Source organism: Mustelus asterias, assembly GCF_964213995.1.
Source record: "Mustelus asterias chromosome 26 unlocalized genomic scaffold, sMusAst1.hap1.1 SUPER_26_unloc_29, whole genome shotgun sequence".
In the NCBI taxonomy this organism is placed as follows: Eukaryota; Metazoa; Chordata; class Chondrichthyes; order Carcharhiniformes; family Triakidae; genus Mustelus; species Mustelus asterias.
This window is the reverse complement of record NW_027590097.1, coordinates 603507-618924: the sequence shown is the minus strand read 5'-3', so window position 1 is coordinate 618924 and position 15418 is coordinate 603507. Positions and strand designations below refer to the sequence as shown.

The following is a 15418-nucleotide window of genomic DNA, read 5'->3' as shown; positions in this document are numbered from 1 at the left end:
TCTCTCACAAATCAACAGCTGTTCTAGACAGGAGACAGATGTCCACCTCGGAAGAGTTGGACGGAAGCACAGAGTGGAATCTCGTATTATTCCCCCATAACCTCTACTGCAGCAGATCATGCCTCGTACGATTAGCAGATGGTTCACAATCTGGCAATACAGGACAGCACAGAGAAACGCGAGCTGATGGAGGCAGTAATAGCTGAATTCACTCACACTCTCGAGGAGACAGGGCATTGCCACCTTCAGGAAGATGAAATGTGGCTGGAGTCTTGAACAACGCAGCAGATACTGGAGCTGCAGCGTAAGATATTTTAACATCCCGTGGAGTTTACAAAGGCTGTGTGTATCCATACACAAAGGATGATGGAGTCAATCCAGGCCAGCAGTGTTACCAGTTTTCATGAATGAGCACAAATGCCATTCCCCATCGAGAGAGTGATGAGCTCATGGAGAGTTACATCCAGCATATCATCCACAGGAAATACACATGAACCTGCATGTTCTCACCACCTCAATAAACTCTGCAGAGCAATGGCTGGGAGAGTCACTGTCTGTGTGGAGTTTGCACATTCTCCTCGTGTCTGCGTGGGTTTCCTCCGGGTGCTCCGGTTTCCTCCCACAGTCCAAAGATGTGCGGGTTAGATTGATTGGCCAGGTTAAAAATTGCCCCTTAGAGTCCTGAGATGCGTAGGTTCGAGGGATTAGTGGGTAAATATGTGGGGGTAGGGGTAGGGCCTGGGTGGGATTGTGGTCGGTGCAGACTCGATGGGCCGAATGGCCTCCTTCTGCACTGAAGGGTTTCTATGAATTTCTATGAGAGAGGTAAATTGTGCCTGATGTTACTGTCAGGTCCTCTGACCCATCAAATGAGCATTGAGGGTCCAGTTTGCCCTGAATGTATGGAGGAGCAGCTGCCTGCAGCATCTCGGACACTTTTCAGGATGCCCCTGGTGTGCTCCGCTCTGACCATGACACCAACACTTCACAAAGCTGCGATGACAGAGACAACTCCAGTTTCTGTACAGAAGGTCCGCAGTCTGCCGGACTCTTCCCTGACTCAGGCAACAAGGAGGACAACAGCCACGTCGTTGGGGGATCCCTTCTCTGTTCTATGGGGTTCCTTATCTTGCAGCGTCTGGTAAACATCCATATCCTCATTATAGAAGAGTCATTACACTCAACGACATCCCCATCTTTCAAATCTTCTCCCCTTGTCCATTCAGGTTCTAGTGAGCACAGCACAGTACCAGAACATTCAAGACATTCGATGAGTATATTGAAGGGCTCCACTCGATTAATCCAGGCAGGAACACGTTAACTTCAGAAATCCTCTGGCCTGTTCAATTGTGTCTCAAGTTGCCTTGTAGTAGCTGCTGTACCTATCCGCTGTGACTCTGTTTAGGTTACACACAGACACAATTACCCATCTCTTCAGTGGGTCGCGCTTGTCTTTCTTAATGCTTTCATGAGATGGTGGAGTCATTGGCAAAACCAAATCTTGTAGGCAATGATTACCCTCGAGAATCATAGTTTCCCTACAGTGCAGAAGGAGGCCACTGGGCTCACCGAATCTGCACTGACCACAATCCCATCCAGGCCCTACTCCCGTAAACCCACACATTTACACTGCTGATCACCTGTCACTAGTGTCAATTTAGCATTGCCAATCAATATAACCCACACTTTATTGGACTTCAGGAGTAAACCTTAGTACCCGGAGGAAACCCAGTCAGACATGGTGAGAATGTGTAAACTCCACAGAGACAATGATCCGATGCTGGAATTGAATCCGGGTCCCTGGCGTTTTGAGGCAGCAGTGCTAACCACTGTGCGACTGTGCCGTCCCAAATGGTGGTGAGTCCTACTGGAGTTGAAAGCAAGCGGAGTGGTTTCCGTCACACTGCTGAGTGTGCCTTCTGGGCGGTGGACACACATTTGGAACACAGGAGAAAAGTTATTCGTTCCTGAATTTCCAGAATCTTAGCTCCTCTTGGAACCATAGTTTTTACATTTCAGTGTTTGGTCAAGGGTTACAGTGAGATCCCTACCACCCAGGATGTTCATGCTGGGGGTGGGGGGAGGAGGAGGGGGCTGGATTTCAGAAATGGCAACACCATTGAACGTTGAGGGGGTGGTGGTTAGATTCCCTCTTGCTGATAATTGGCTGATACTTGTGCAGGGAATCAGTTCTGAATTTTGCTCCGTCCTTGCTGATATGGACATGGACAACTTCAGTCTCTGAGGTATTGTGAATAGTACTGAGCATTGTGCATTCATCAGTGAACACCCTCACTTCTGACCTCATGATGGAAGGAAGGTCATTGATCAAAAGCTGGAGGTGGTTGAGGTGAGGACATTATCCTGAGGAACTCATGCAGTGATGTTCACAAGGCATTGGAAGGAGAATGACACTGTTCTGATGAACAAGAGTACACAGATGTGACAGTAATTCGCGAGATTGGATTTGCCCTGCGTATTTCCGCATTGTGAGGTAGATACAGTGTTTTAGCTGTACTGGAAAATCTTGGCTAGGTGAAGGCCTAGTTCTGGAGCGTGGGTCGTGAGCTCTTGCTCACAGGGTACAGTGCCTTCAATCATTTCTTCATATCGCAAAGTTAATTGGCTGAATTTTGGCATCTGTAATTTTCAGCGTCTCAGTTGGAGGCTGAGATTAACCATCCACTCTGTACTTCTGGCTGATGATGGCTGCTAATTGTTCAGTCTCGTCGTTTGCACTGATGTTCTGGGCTCCCTGATCAGTGGCAATGTTGATATTTGTAACATGTTAGAGGCACGTGTATCATTTCTGGCATGTCGAACAACATTCATGAAAAGATGCGGCAGGACTGCAGAAGTTTGATCTCAGCCATGGTTTTGGTATGATTGAGCTCGGTCTATGATATGTTGTTTCTGCTGTTTGGTATGCAAATGGCCGTGTGCTGTAAACGTCTGCAGTTTCACACCTCATTTTCAGATATATCCAAGTCTAAGTTATTCAAATACGAAAAGAAACATAGTCGCACCAACACTGCACTTACAGTTCGGGAACACCACTGCATGCTACACCCATTGAAGAACGACGTCACCACGACTGTCTGTTTCCTGTAGCCTAGATTACTTCATAATCCATGCTACCTCTTTTATTTCAGCTTGGCTGGCAAACCTGTGCGTCTATTAATAATGGATAGCGTTTTAAATAACACAAATACTGAGAGTAACGGTTCTTTTAGTATCATCATTTGCATGAACAACACTGTCCATTGTTAATTGGAACATAATTCACACTATGCTGTTCTGTGAAAATTGTCATTGACAGGTGAGCCAAACATTTGTGCTCCTGGGTTGTAAGCTCTGGAATTCCCATCCGAAACCTCTCCACCTTGATCTCTCCCCTCTGTTTTAAGAAGATCCTTAAGCTCCATCCAACAGAAATTTGTGCTGTGACTCACAGAATTCAATGTAGTTTGTTCAATGCTTTTCCAATGTAGAGCAGTTTTCGATTTTCAAGCAAAATTAAAAGCTTACAGACGTAACCATCTATCATCTGAATGACTAATTCAGCTAAATTCAACGTGTGACATGGTATATATTGGAATTGAATAAATATTTAAGTGTTCTCCACATCTCTTTATTCTGTTGCATAATTTCAATTGAATATTTCAAATATTCACTCCTGAATCTTGCAGTGTATTATAACTCAGGTTCAGACCCATCAGTGACCGGCTTGTAATAAGAGAAGAGGTGAGAACATCTGAGGCTCCCTCCGGCCTGGAGATCAGACAGAAAATAATTACAGGAACAAAATTAATTCCGTGTTTTTTTTTACCTATAACACTCGGACTGAGAGTAAGGACAATATGCCGTGTTTATTAAAGACACTATTACTGATACTAAAAGTAATTTAGAGTGTCAGACAGCCAGTTATTCTAAGCACAATCTCTCACAGTCTGGTACTTACTGCAGTTTCTGTATTTTACAGTCTGGATTCCTCAGAGCGGCAGATAGTCGTTTCACTCCTGAATCTTCCAAATTATTGTTACTCAGACTAAATGGAGAGAGAGAGAAATGCATTAAAATCAGCTGAATTTTCACCAGCAAAAAATGAGCGTGATTAATATTTGAATCAGAAACTTTGCTCCAGTGGGGAACTGATTAAAGTTACAATATTATGCCTCGCTGGATTTTCCTTTCAATTAAATGGAAAAGAAAATAGTGATCAGTGAAAATTGATGAACAACTGGTGAAAACCACTTTCATCCCACTCAAAATGTATTTTTGGTTGAATTGTCGATGGGATATGGGTATCACTGGCGAGACCAGCATTTATTGCCCACTGCTATTTGCCCTTGACAAGGTGAGGGTATTTAGTTTTGGTCAATAAATGCTGGCCTAATCTGCGATGCCTTCATCCCGTGAACTAACCAATTTAAAAGAAAAATGTCCTTTATTCTGGTCTTAATTCCTGATTATCAGAACAACCCTCCTGAATCTCAATGACTGTTCCTGCCAAGTTTTCAGGAATTTAAATCATTTTTGCTTTTACTTAAATCCGGGATTTCATGCAAAAGTATAATTTTCTGAGAATTAAATGATAAAGTGGAGATTCCCTGTAGTTTGTAACTCGTTACATTCTATTAATCTGTGCAACACCTCGGAGTGAGTTATGTTGAGAAAGTGTGCGAACTGCTGCTGTAAAATTCATCCCACTGGATTTTAGACAAGGAATGTTTATTCTCCCATAACAAAGTTGAAATATCCCTGTCCTCTTAGTTTCTATGGGAGGGGTGTTCACCACTTTATTCCCCATTAAACAGGATTTGCATTTTCGGCAGGTACGGCTGCTTTCTTTTTATTTCTGAAATTGCCGGGACTTCCCTCCTCCCGCGAGATCCACACATAGGGAAATGAATATTGGAAAATCTTGTTACATCTCACTGACAGTTTTAGTGGAGACATTCCACTGCGTGTGAGAATCAGTCCGTGGAACAGATTCCTGGTCATTCCTCCCGGTTGTCCAGTGTGTGCCTTTATCCTGGGTATAATTGGGTAATGGAGAGGTTTGTGTCTTTAAAACAGCAGCTATTTTCCTAATTCAGGAAATTCAGGTTTCCTCGGATCAGATCTGAGCTCTGCACCCCTACCATTTTCAATCGTGAATTTTAGTGGATGAGAAAACAACAGCAGGAGGAGTTCTGCGTAAATATCTCCATACTCATGATGGAGTAGACAAACACATCAGTGTAAAAGCATTTCAAACGATCTTCAGCCATGATGTGCGAGTGGCTGACCCATACAGAGGTCCCCAGCATCACACATACCAGTCTTCAGTGAAGTCAGTTCACTCCAATGGATGTCAATAAATAGCTGAAGGCACTAAATAAGGCAAAGATAATGGGTATTGACAACGTTCCGTAATTGTATTGAGGATTTCTGCTCCAGAAGTTGCCATATCCCTGTACGAGTGCAGGTACAGCATTGGCAATTATCCGATCATGTGGAAAATTGTCCAGCTATGTCCTCTACAGAAAAATAATCACCACTCTGTCTATTCTCGATCATCAGCAAAGTAATGGAAGGCGTCATCGAGACAACTACTAAGTGGTAGGTAATTGGCAACAATCTGCTCGCTGACTCTGAGCTTGTGTTCCGTCAGGGCCAGTCAGCCCCCTACCTCATTTCAGCTTTGATGCAACTAAGGAGAGTAGTGCTGAACTCAGGAGGTGAAGCAAGAGTGACTGTCATTGACATCAAGGCAGCATTTTATCCCAGTGCGGCATCAATGAGCCCGTGAAAAAATGAGTCAGTGGTAATGAGGGGGGAAACTATCTGCCACTTAGTCTAATACCAGAACAAAGGAAGATAGTTGTATTTGTTGGAGGACAGTCATCTCATCTTTAGGACCTCGCTGTTGGAGTTCCTCAGAGGAGTACCCTTGGCACAACCATCTCCAACTGCTTCATCAATAACATTCCCTCTATCATGAAGTGAGAGGTTTTCAGGTGAGGCAATGGTGTAGTGGTATTATCACGGGACTGGCAATCCGGAGACGCAGGGTGAAGACCTATATTCGAATACCACCGTGGCAGATGGTGAAATTTGAATTCAATTAAAATATCTCGAATTAAAAGTCCAGTGATGACCATGAAACATTTGTCAATTGTCGTAAAAACCTCTCTGGCTTACTAGTGTCCTTCAGGGAAGGAAATCTGCCGTCCTTACCTGGTCTGGGCTACATATGATGCCAGACCCACGGCAATGTGGTTGATTCTTATATGCCGTCTGAAATGTAGGACATGTAGGGATGGGCAATAAGTGCTGGCCCTGCCAGCGATGCCCATATCCTGCAAAAAATAATAAAAATTTTCGACAATCAGCACCATTCCCAACTCATCAGGATATGGAACAAGCATTGGACAATACTCAGGGACGGGCTGACAAATGAGAGGCAATCACTCAGTCACTCGGACTAACAATTGAGAGGCAATCTCTCAGAATGGACTGAGGGTTCGGAACCGGGTCAGAAACTGGAAGGTATATTATTAAGTTAGCATAAACCCAAACGTTATTTGTTTTGGGCATTAGTGCGAGCATGAGGTAGTTTCTTTAAAAAAAAACTTTATTTAACAACAGTTAAAATTTAGAATTAGCTTAACATTTATGAATTGACATACTTAAACACGACGCCTTATAATTCTTAGCAGCTAACTATCTCTATCGTTTCAATTTAAGCAATTTCCCCACAGACATATCTCCTTCTTCAGAATCAATTGGAGCAAGAACATATAGCTCATGTGGATAAAGATCCCGATAGACACTTGTTTTCTGACACACATACAGCAATCTCGAGAGAAAGGAATAAATACAAACAGCAGAAATTCAGAGAATGAGATCTATTTTCGAGCAGGTCCCAGTCTCTAATCTTCAGAGGGAGAAAGAGCTACTTCTTGCCACCGCTTCTAGGAAACAACTGAGCTTGTTTGCCCTCTGTGAGGTTAGACCCTCCCAGTCACGCGAATTTTCGGGTCGATCAATCTAATCAAGCCCTAATCTGCAAACGCCAGAGGAAAAGACTAAACTACAAAACAAAACTGCATTAGCCCAGCAAATAGGAACAATTATGCTTCTGCAGGTTCAACATGGGCTGCCGGTTACAAAGAAAGCGGCATCAATAATGGAACCAAGTGCTAAAAAAAACTCCTGCACTATAAAAGTGACACAAATACATTTCTCGATGTCATAGTGTTGTCACACGAAGAGAGAATCCAACGATCTCATTTGACATTGACATTTTCATTGTCCTGAATGCCCCACCATCATTATCGGTGTTATCATGACCAGAAACTGACCAGCCATTTCTATACTGTGGCTTCAGGAGCAGGTTAGATGCCAGGAATCCAGTAGGGGTTAATTTTCCTCCCGATTTCCAAAGGACCAATAAAGATGCTTGCCAACATCTAGCACAATGCATCTCCCTTGACTGTTACTTTACACAAAACCTTCAACATTTACTCCTCCTGGCACAGATGTATAATGCAAGCAGTGTGTACCATCTACAAGGTGCCAAACAGAAACTCACCACGGACCGTTCGACAACACCATCTAAAACCATGAAAGCATTGCATTGCTGGAGAGAGAGCCATGTCCCAGAGTGTTCAAGGACAGAATCAACTTGTCTAGATATAAGGGGAACAAAGTGCAGTTGCTGTGCTTGATGAGATCTATAAACCGCCAACGAGTGGAAATAATGTTGTGGAACAAAGCTACAGGAAAGTTACAGAGAGATGCAAACAAATTTCATAAGTGCAATAGGGGATTTCAATTAACCAAATGTTATACAGAGGGAAACAACATTCCTAATGTTTGCTGGAGAGTTTTGCACAGCAGCAGATATCAGAAGGACGTATTTTACACAGAGGGTGGTGGGGCCTGGAATGCGCTGCCAGGCAAGGTGGTGGAGGCGGGGACACTGGGAACGTTTAAGACTTATCTAGACAGCCATATGAACGGAGTGGGAATGGAGGGATACAAAATAATGGTCTAGTTTGGACCAGGGAGCGGCACGGGCTTGGAGGGCCGAAGGGCCTGTTCCTGTGCTGTATTGTTCTTTGTTCTGTTCTTTGTTCTTGTTTTCATTATCCCAAGAAGGAATGCCCTGATTGCAAAGGGCAATGGGAAATCTAGAGCTAGAATAATTCACCAGGGGGGAGCTGACTTCATTGGGACAAGAACTGAGCTGGACTGGAGCGACTGGAACGAATACTTAGAAGGGAAATCCGTAGATAAACAATGGGCTACTTTAAAAAGAAATGAGTTGGGCATAGTCAAAATATATTATTTCACAGGGGAAAGGTGGGACAAAGAAATCCAGAGTTCATTGGATGAAAATGAAGATAGAAATTAAGAAAACAAAGAAAGGGTTTATTTTTGACAGGTGTCAGGTGCAAACATACAATTGAGGTTGAATTCAGAGTGTTCAGAGCGGAAGTGAAAAATTATATTGAAGAAATGAAGAAGGATTTTGAGAAAAGACTGACAGCCAAGATAAAGGAGATTTCCCTGTTACAAATAAGAAGTTGTATGATTGGGAATGTGTTCTGTGGGGTCTATGGTTCAAGGTAACACAAGCTATTAATTAAGATGGCAAAATTAGATTTTGAGTTGATAGAACTACAGCTTAGATCTGCTGATCAGCATAGCGACACAGAACAAGTGTTTACTCAGCCATGTTTGGTAACAATGGAAGGTGGGGCGGATTTCACATTGAAATTTTAAAAGTTGAGCTCCTGCAATAAAGGTAATTACATGTAAATTCTAAACAGGTAATTTCAGATAAGGGAAGATCAAAAATGAAGACAGCATATCAGAGCCAAATTCGCACTATGCAGGGAATCATTTTCAGATCGCAGCCCACACATCAGGAAGCTGTATCCACTCTCACAAAACTTCTGTCTGGAGAAAGTCAATTTTGAGAAAGTAGTTGTCCCTACTCCAATTCAGAGGGTATTGCAGATTACTGGTAACTATTGGCAACAACTTATGGGAAGAACTTAGCTGAACATTGGGCAATCTTTAAAAAATAGTTCAGGTATCGTCGAAGTATCTTCCCTTTAAAGGGAAAGGTCGGGCAAACAAATCCAGACTCCTTGCATCAAAAACCACCCATTGCTGGATTTTGTATGTAGTTTTAAAAGTTAAAATTTAACTAGGAATTCAGTAATATATAAGAATTGGAACCATGTAAATGTAAATATATTTTGGATAACCATTCATTTCTGTTATTTAACTGACTTTCTTGTTGTGCATTTTACTGTGTAATAAATATTTGCTTTGTTTAAAATAATCACAAAAGAGTCTGAGACATTCTTCACTGGTCTTCACATCTTTCCTCACATTAAACAAATTGTAAAAATGCACTTAAGAGTAAGAATTGAAACCTTCTGGGTTTTGCAAAGCCGAAGAAATTAATATTAGCTATGCTCTTAGCAGCGAATGTATTCTGTAAGCATATAAATAGGAGAGGCTGGTAAACAGACAGGAAATACTTTTTAGGGAGCTAAGAGGGAAGGTACAAATGGAGGCGGGGTGAGGTTTTAAATTAATACATAAAATCACCCTTTAACAATGATCTACATGTTGCCCAGGGCATGGTGACAGAGAAGGAAATGTCGTCACTAGGATAGCTCAAAATTGATGAGGAGAAATTGTTTGACATACTGTCTGTAATTATAGTTGAGAAGGTACCAGGGCCAGATAAGATGCATCCAAGCATATTGAAGGATACTAGAGTGGCCAAAGCTGGGACACTGAAGAAAATGTTCCAGCCCTACTGAAAGTAAGGAGAGGGTTCAGAGGACTGTCGAATTGCAAACAGGATAATTCCAACATCGAGAGACCAGGCAGATTAAAATCAGGAGCAGAGAACTTTCGAGAAACAACTATTCAGGATAGAATTAGTAACATGGACAAATATGGGCTAATTCTGAAGAACCAACATGTATTTCTAAAGAGGAAATCATGTTTAACTGATATACTGGACCTTTTTGAAGAAGTAACAGCAGAGTTGATGAGGGTAATGCTGCTGACGTGGATTGCATAGGCTTTCAAAAGTCATTCCATACAATTCCACACAACAGAATTGTGAGGAAAGTTCTTGGAATAAAATAGCAAGGTGCAGAATAAAAACAGTTGAATAAGCAATGAGTAATGATCAATGGAATTTTTCAGGTCGGAAAAGGTTTTGTTGTGAAGCTCCCCAGGGTTTGCTAATCGACCCATTTTGCTGCTATGTAGTAATGATATAAATCTATGGAGTGCAGAGAGCAATTTCAAAGTTTATGGATTGCCAGAAAGTTGAAAGCATTGTTAACTGTAAGGGTGAAAGTGTAGACCTTCAAAACGGGCTTAGACAAGCTGGTGAAATGGGCAGATATTTGGCAGATGAATTTTAAAGCAGAGAGGATTGAGGTGATGCATTGTTTTAGGATGCACATGAACAAACAATACAGCGTAAGAGGAAGAATTCTGAAAAGGAGTGCAGAAGCAGGGGGACCTGTAAGTCTACAGGCATAGATCATTGGAGTTAGTAGGGAAGGTGTAAGCAAAAGTTAATGAAGCATGCCGTATCCTGGGCTTTACTGTTATGTTATAACCCCTGTTTAAGTGCTATATCTCTGTGGACATTAGAAATATAGCATAAGTTTAATTTTTTAAGCTCACTTCGTGTTTCTGTATGTGTGCACTAATAAAGGATTCCAACTTTAGTTCAGCATTTTGTTAAGCAAGGCTGCTATCTGCCCACTCCACAAGATAGCCTATGTCCGTTTTGAAGGTCAACACTTTCATCCTTACAGTTAACAATGCTTTCAATTTTCTGGCAATCCATAAATTTTTTAAATTGCCCTCGACACTCCATAGATTAGTATATATCAGCAAAAGGAGTCCATTACCAAACACTGGGGAGCATCACAACAAAACGTTTTCCGATCTGAACAATTCCATTGATCATTATTCATTGCTTATTCAACTATTTTTATTCTGCACCTTGCTATTTTATTCCAAGAAAATTCCTCACAATTCTGTTGTGTGGAACTGTATCGAATGACTTTTGAAAGTCTGTGTAATCCACGTCAGCAGCATTACCCTCATCATCCCTGCTGTTACTTCTTCAAAAAGGTCCAGTACATCAGTTAAACACGGTTCCCCCTTTAGAAATACATGTTGGTTCTTCAGAATTAACCCATATTTGTCCCTGTTACTAATCCTATCCTGAATAGTTGTTTCTAGAAATTTCTCTGCCACTGATTTTAATTTGCCTGGTCTATAGATGTGTGTGAGTTTTGCTTTCACTTTAAACTGTGCCTGCATTGTAACTAAATATTTAAGACATAAGAAACAGTCATTGAGGTCAGAAAAACTAAGCATCTGCTTGTAACCACAGGCCCACACTGAAGGATAGAAGCGTTTGTGCTCAATCGGAAACAAGTAGCCCATGCAGAAAGACCACAGAGACTGCCGGTACATGCCTGACAATACAGCCATGTAGAAAGAAGTCCCAAGAGCTAACTAGCAGTAACAAAGCAGGGAAATAACAGAGGAGTGCCAGGAAAAATGAAGGCAAAGGGAGAGACAACCAAAATCTAATGAAGGTTCTGCTTAGTGAAGTTAAAGAGGAGGACAGAGAGAGAGGCACTCAGTAAAAGATAGAGCTGAGTGGTGCAAACCGGGTAAAGTTAGCGAACGAGAATTCAGAAATAGAAACAGAGAAACATAGAAAACTACAGCACAAAACAGGCCCTTCGGCCCCGCAAGTTGTGCCAAACATATCCCTACCTTTTAGGCCTACAGATAACCCTCCATCCTATTAAGTCCCATATACTCATCCAGAAGTCTCTTAAAAGACCCTATTGAGTTTGCCTCCACCACCACTGACGGCAGCGAATTCCACTCGTCCACCACCCTGTGTGAAAAACTTCCCCCTAACATTTCCCCTGTACCTACCCCGCCCCGCCCCCAGCACCTTAAACCTGTGTCCTCACGTAGCAGCCATTTCCACCCTGGGAAAAAGCCTCTGAGAGTCCACCCGATCTATGCCTCTCAACATCTTATACACCTCTATTAGGTCTCCTCTCATCCTACGTTTCTCCAAGGAGAAAAGACAGAGCTCCCTCAGCCTATCCTCATAAGGCATGCCACTCAATCCAGGCAATATCCTTGCAAATCGCCTCTGCACCCTTTCAATCTTTTCCACATCCTTCCTGGAATGAGGCGACCAGAACTGAGCACAGTACTCCAAGTAGGGTCTGACGAAGGTCTTATATAGCTGCATCATTATCCCCGGACTCCTAAACTCAATCCCTCGATTGATAAAGGCCAGCACACCATACGCCTTCTTAACCACCTCCTCCACCTGCGGGGCCGATTTTAGAGTCCTATGGACCCGGACCCCAAGGTCCTTCTGATCCTCTACGGTACTAAGAGTATTTCCCTTTATATTGTACTCCTTCATCCCATTTGACCTGCCAAAATGGACCACTCCGCATTTATCTGGGTTGAAGTCCATCTGCCACTTCTGCGCCCAGCCTTGCATCCTATCTATGTCCCTCTGTAACTTCTGACATCCCTCCAGACTATCCGCAACCCCACCAACCTTCGTGTCGTTGGCAAACTTACCAACCCATCCCTCCACTTCCTCATCCAGGTCATTTATGAAAATGACAAACAGCAAGGGTCCCAGAACAGATCGCTGGGGCACACCACTGGTGACCGACCTCCATTTAGAAAAAGGACCCGTCTGTACACACTCTCTGTCTCCTTTGGGCAAGCCAGTTCTGGATCCACAGGGCAGCTGCAACTTGGATTCCATGCCCTCTCACCTTTTCGCGAAGACTTGCATGGGGGACCTTATCGAACGACTTGCTAAAATCCATACAAACCACATCTACCGGTTTCCCTTCGTCAATGTGTTTAGTCACATTTTCGAAGAACTCCACCAGACTTGTAAGGCACGATCTACCTTTGACAAAGCCATGCTGAGTATTCTTGAGCATACTAAACCTCTCTAAATGCTCATAAATCTTGTCCCTCAGGATCTTCTCCATCAGCTTACCAACCACTGAGGTTAGACTCACCGGTCGGTAATTTCCTGGGTTATCCCTATTCCCCTTCTTGAAAATAGGAACCACATCCGCAATCCTCCAGCACCTTTCCCGTCTCCATCGACGACGCAAATATCATCGGCAGAGGCTCTGCAATCTCTTCCCTCGTCTCCCACAGTAACTTGGGGTACATCCCATCCGGACCTGGCAACTTATCTATCTTGATGCCATTCAAAGATTCCAGTACAACTTCTTTGTTAAAGTCCACATACTCAATCTTTTCAGTCCACCGCAAGCCCACAGTACATCCACCCATGTCCTTCTCCTCTGTGAAAACCGAGGCAAAATACTCATTAAGCACCTCTGCCATTTCTACTGGTTCCGTACTGATTTTCCCGCCTTCACCTTTTATAGGCCCTATTCCTTCACTTCTCATCCTTTTACTCTTCACATATTTATAGAACGCCTTAGGGTTTTCCTTCATTCTACTTGCCAAGGCCTTCTCGTGACACCGTCTGGCTCTCCTAATTTCCTTCTTTAGTCCCTTCCTACAAGCCGTATACTCATCTAGATCCTGATCTTCGCCAATTACTCTGAATCTTTTGTACGCTTTCCATCTGAAGTAATCATAAGGTTGTTGACAACTTCATACAGCCTGTGAAGCAATGGTGTTCTGTGGCATTGATGGGTCTGTGGAAGCTTAATGGACGAGGCAAACCACAACAGAGAAATAGTGAAAGGACAGTTATGGATCCTGGAGGTAATTTCTTGGTGAAGGCACCTGAGAAAGCGCTGGTAGGGAAAATATTCCAAAGCGTGTTTTTCAAGGGTAGAGTTTGGACACACGCGTGTTGAAGTCAGAGTTCTAGTGAGAGTAGTTTGCTGACATTGTGACAACTATCTCGGTGGTTGATGAGGAATCCACTGAAGTTTCTTTAGGTGGTATCTGTCACTTGGTTTGAAAGTGTGTGGTGTCGTACCACAGTTGGCATGTTGGTCTACAACAATTGCGTGCTTCCTATGAACATTAAGGTATACGTTCTATACTGTAACTTGTGTTATCCTTACAAATTTGCGTACATTTTATAAAATAACTGAGGTGAAGTAAAAAGGTATTATAGTGAAATTTTCTTGTTTAATAAAGGTGTTCATCTTTTGTTAAAGATTAAGAAGCAGAGCTGTGATTTTGTTCCTCAAGATCTCTAAACAGCAAAATAAAAGTTATGATCCATTGAGCCAAATTTCAGCTCTGAGACCTGACTGTCCAGCTGGAATCATGACATTATCAACAGCGGCTTATTTTACAAAAACAAGGAGGTTATTTTGATAAAAGGCATTATTTAGACCTCAGCTGGTGTATTGTTTATAGTTCTGGGTGCCTCACTTTCGGAAGGAGGTGAATGCATTGGAGAGAGAGCAGGGGAAGTTTACACAAATAGTTCCAGGGATGGGAAACTTCAGTAACAAGGATGGGTTTGATAGTTTCGGACTCTTTTCTTTGGAGAGAAGAAGGCTAAGGAGATTTGATAGACATGTTCAGAATCATGAGAGCGACAGGGCAGATAGTGAGAAACTGGTGCCACTTGGAAAAGGATCAAGAACAACATTTAAATTGATTTGCAAAGAAAGCAAAATGGTTCAGCTCTGAAAGGCACCGCCTGCAAAGGAAGAGGAAACAGGTTTAATAGAGGCAATGACGAGGGCATTCAATGATTATTTGAACAGAAAACAAATCTGCAGAGATATGGAAAAAATCGGGAGAAGGGCACAGTGTCAGAATGCTCATTTGAGAGCAGATGAAGACATAATGGTTGTATGACCTCCTTCTGTAACTGTACTAAATCTATGATTCTAAGATATGGACTACAGCGGTTCAAGAAGTCAGCTTCTCAATGGCATTTAAGAATGGACAATAAAAGTTGATCTCGTCCATATCACTCGAATCAATAAAAATATATATACTTGGAAGATATTTTAAATAATTAGACCTGAAAATCCGTTGCGACAAAATAAAAAAAGTTAAGATACTCCACGTTCGCCAGCCGAAACCATCTGATTAATAATGATGCAACATTTCATTGTTTTAGTCTGTCACTGTGTCCAATAAGAAGTCTCACAATACCAGGTTAAAGTCCAACAGGTGTATTTCGTAGCAAATACCATAAGCTTTCGGAGCGATGCCCCTTCGTCAGATGGAGTAGTTATCTGTTCTCCAACATTGCACAGACACAGAAATCAAGTTACAGAATACTAATTAGAATGCAAATCTCTGCAGCCAGCCAGGTCTTAAAAGGTACAAATAATGTGGGAACATTAAACAC

At 42.5% G+C, this 15418-nt stretch overlaps 1 protein-coding gene across 6 annotated transcripts in view; it reads right to left on the bottom strand.

The window, feature by feature from the left end:
- LOC144482138 (NACHT, LRR and PYD domains-containing protein 3-like) overlaps nucleotides 1-15418 on the bottom strand; it is a 106361-nt gene that overhangs the window by 23458 nt on the left and 67485 nt on the right. For all 6 annotated transcript variants that reach the window (XR_013495871.1, XM_078201360.1, XM_078201361.1 and 3 more), the window contains one exon: nucleotides 3962-4048. Coding sequence is in view for 5 of the 6 variants with exons in the window: in XM_078201360.1 (XP_078057486.1) it covers nucleotides 3962-4048 (87 nt within the window). In the remaining variant the exon portion in view is untranslated. The remainder of the gene's footprint in view (nucleotides 1-3961; nucleotides 4049-15418) is intronic.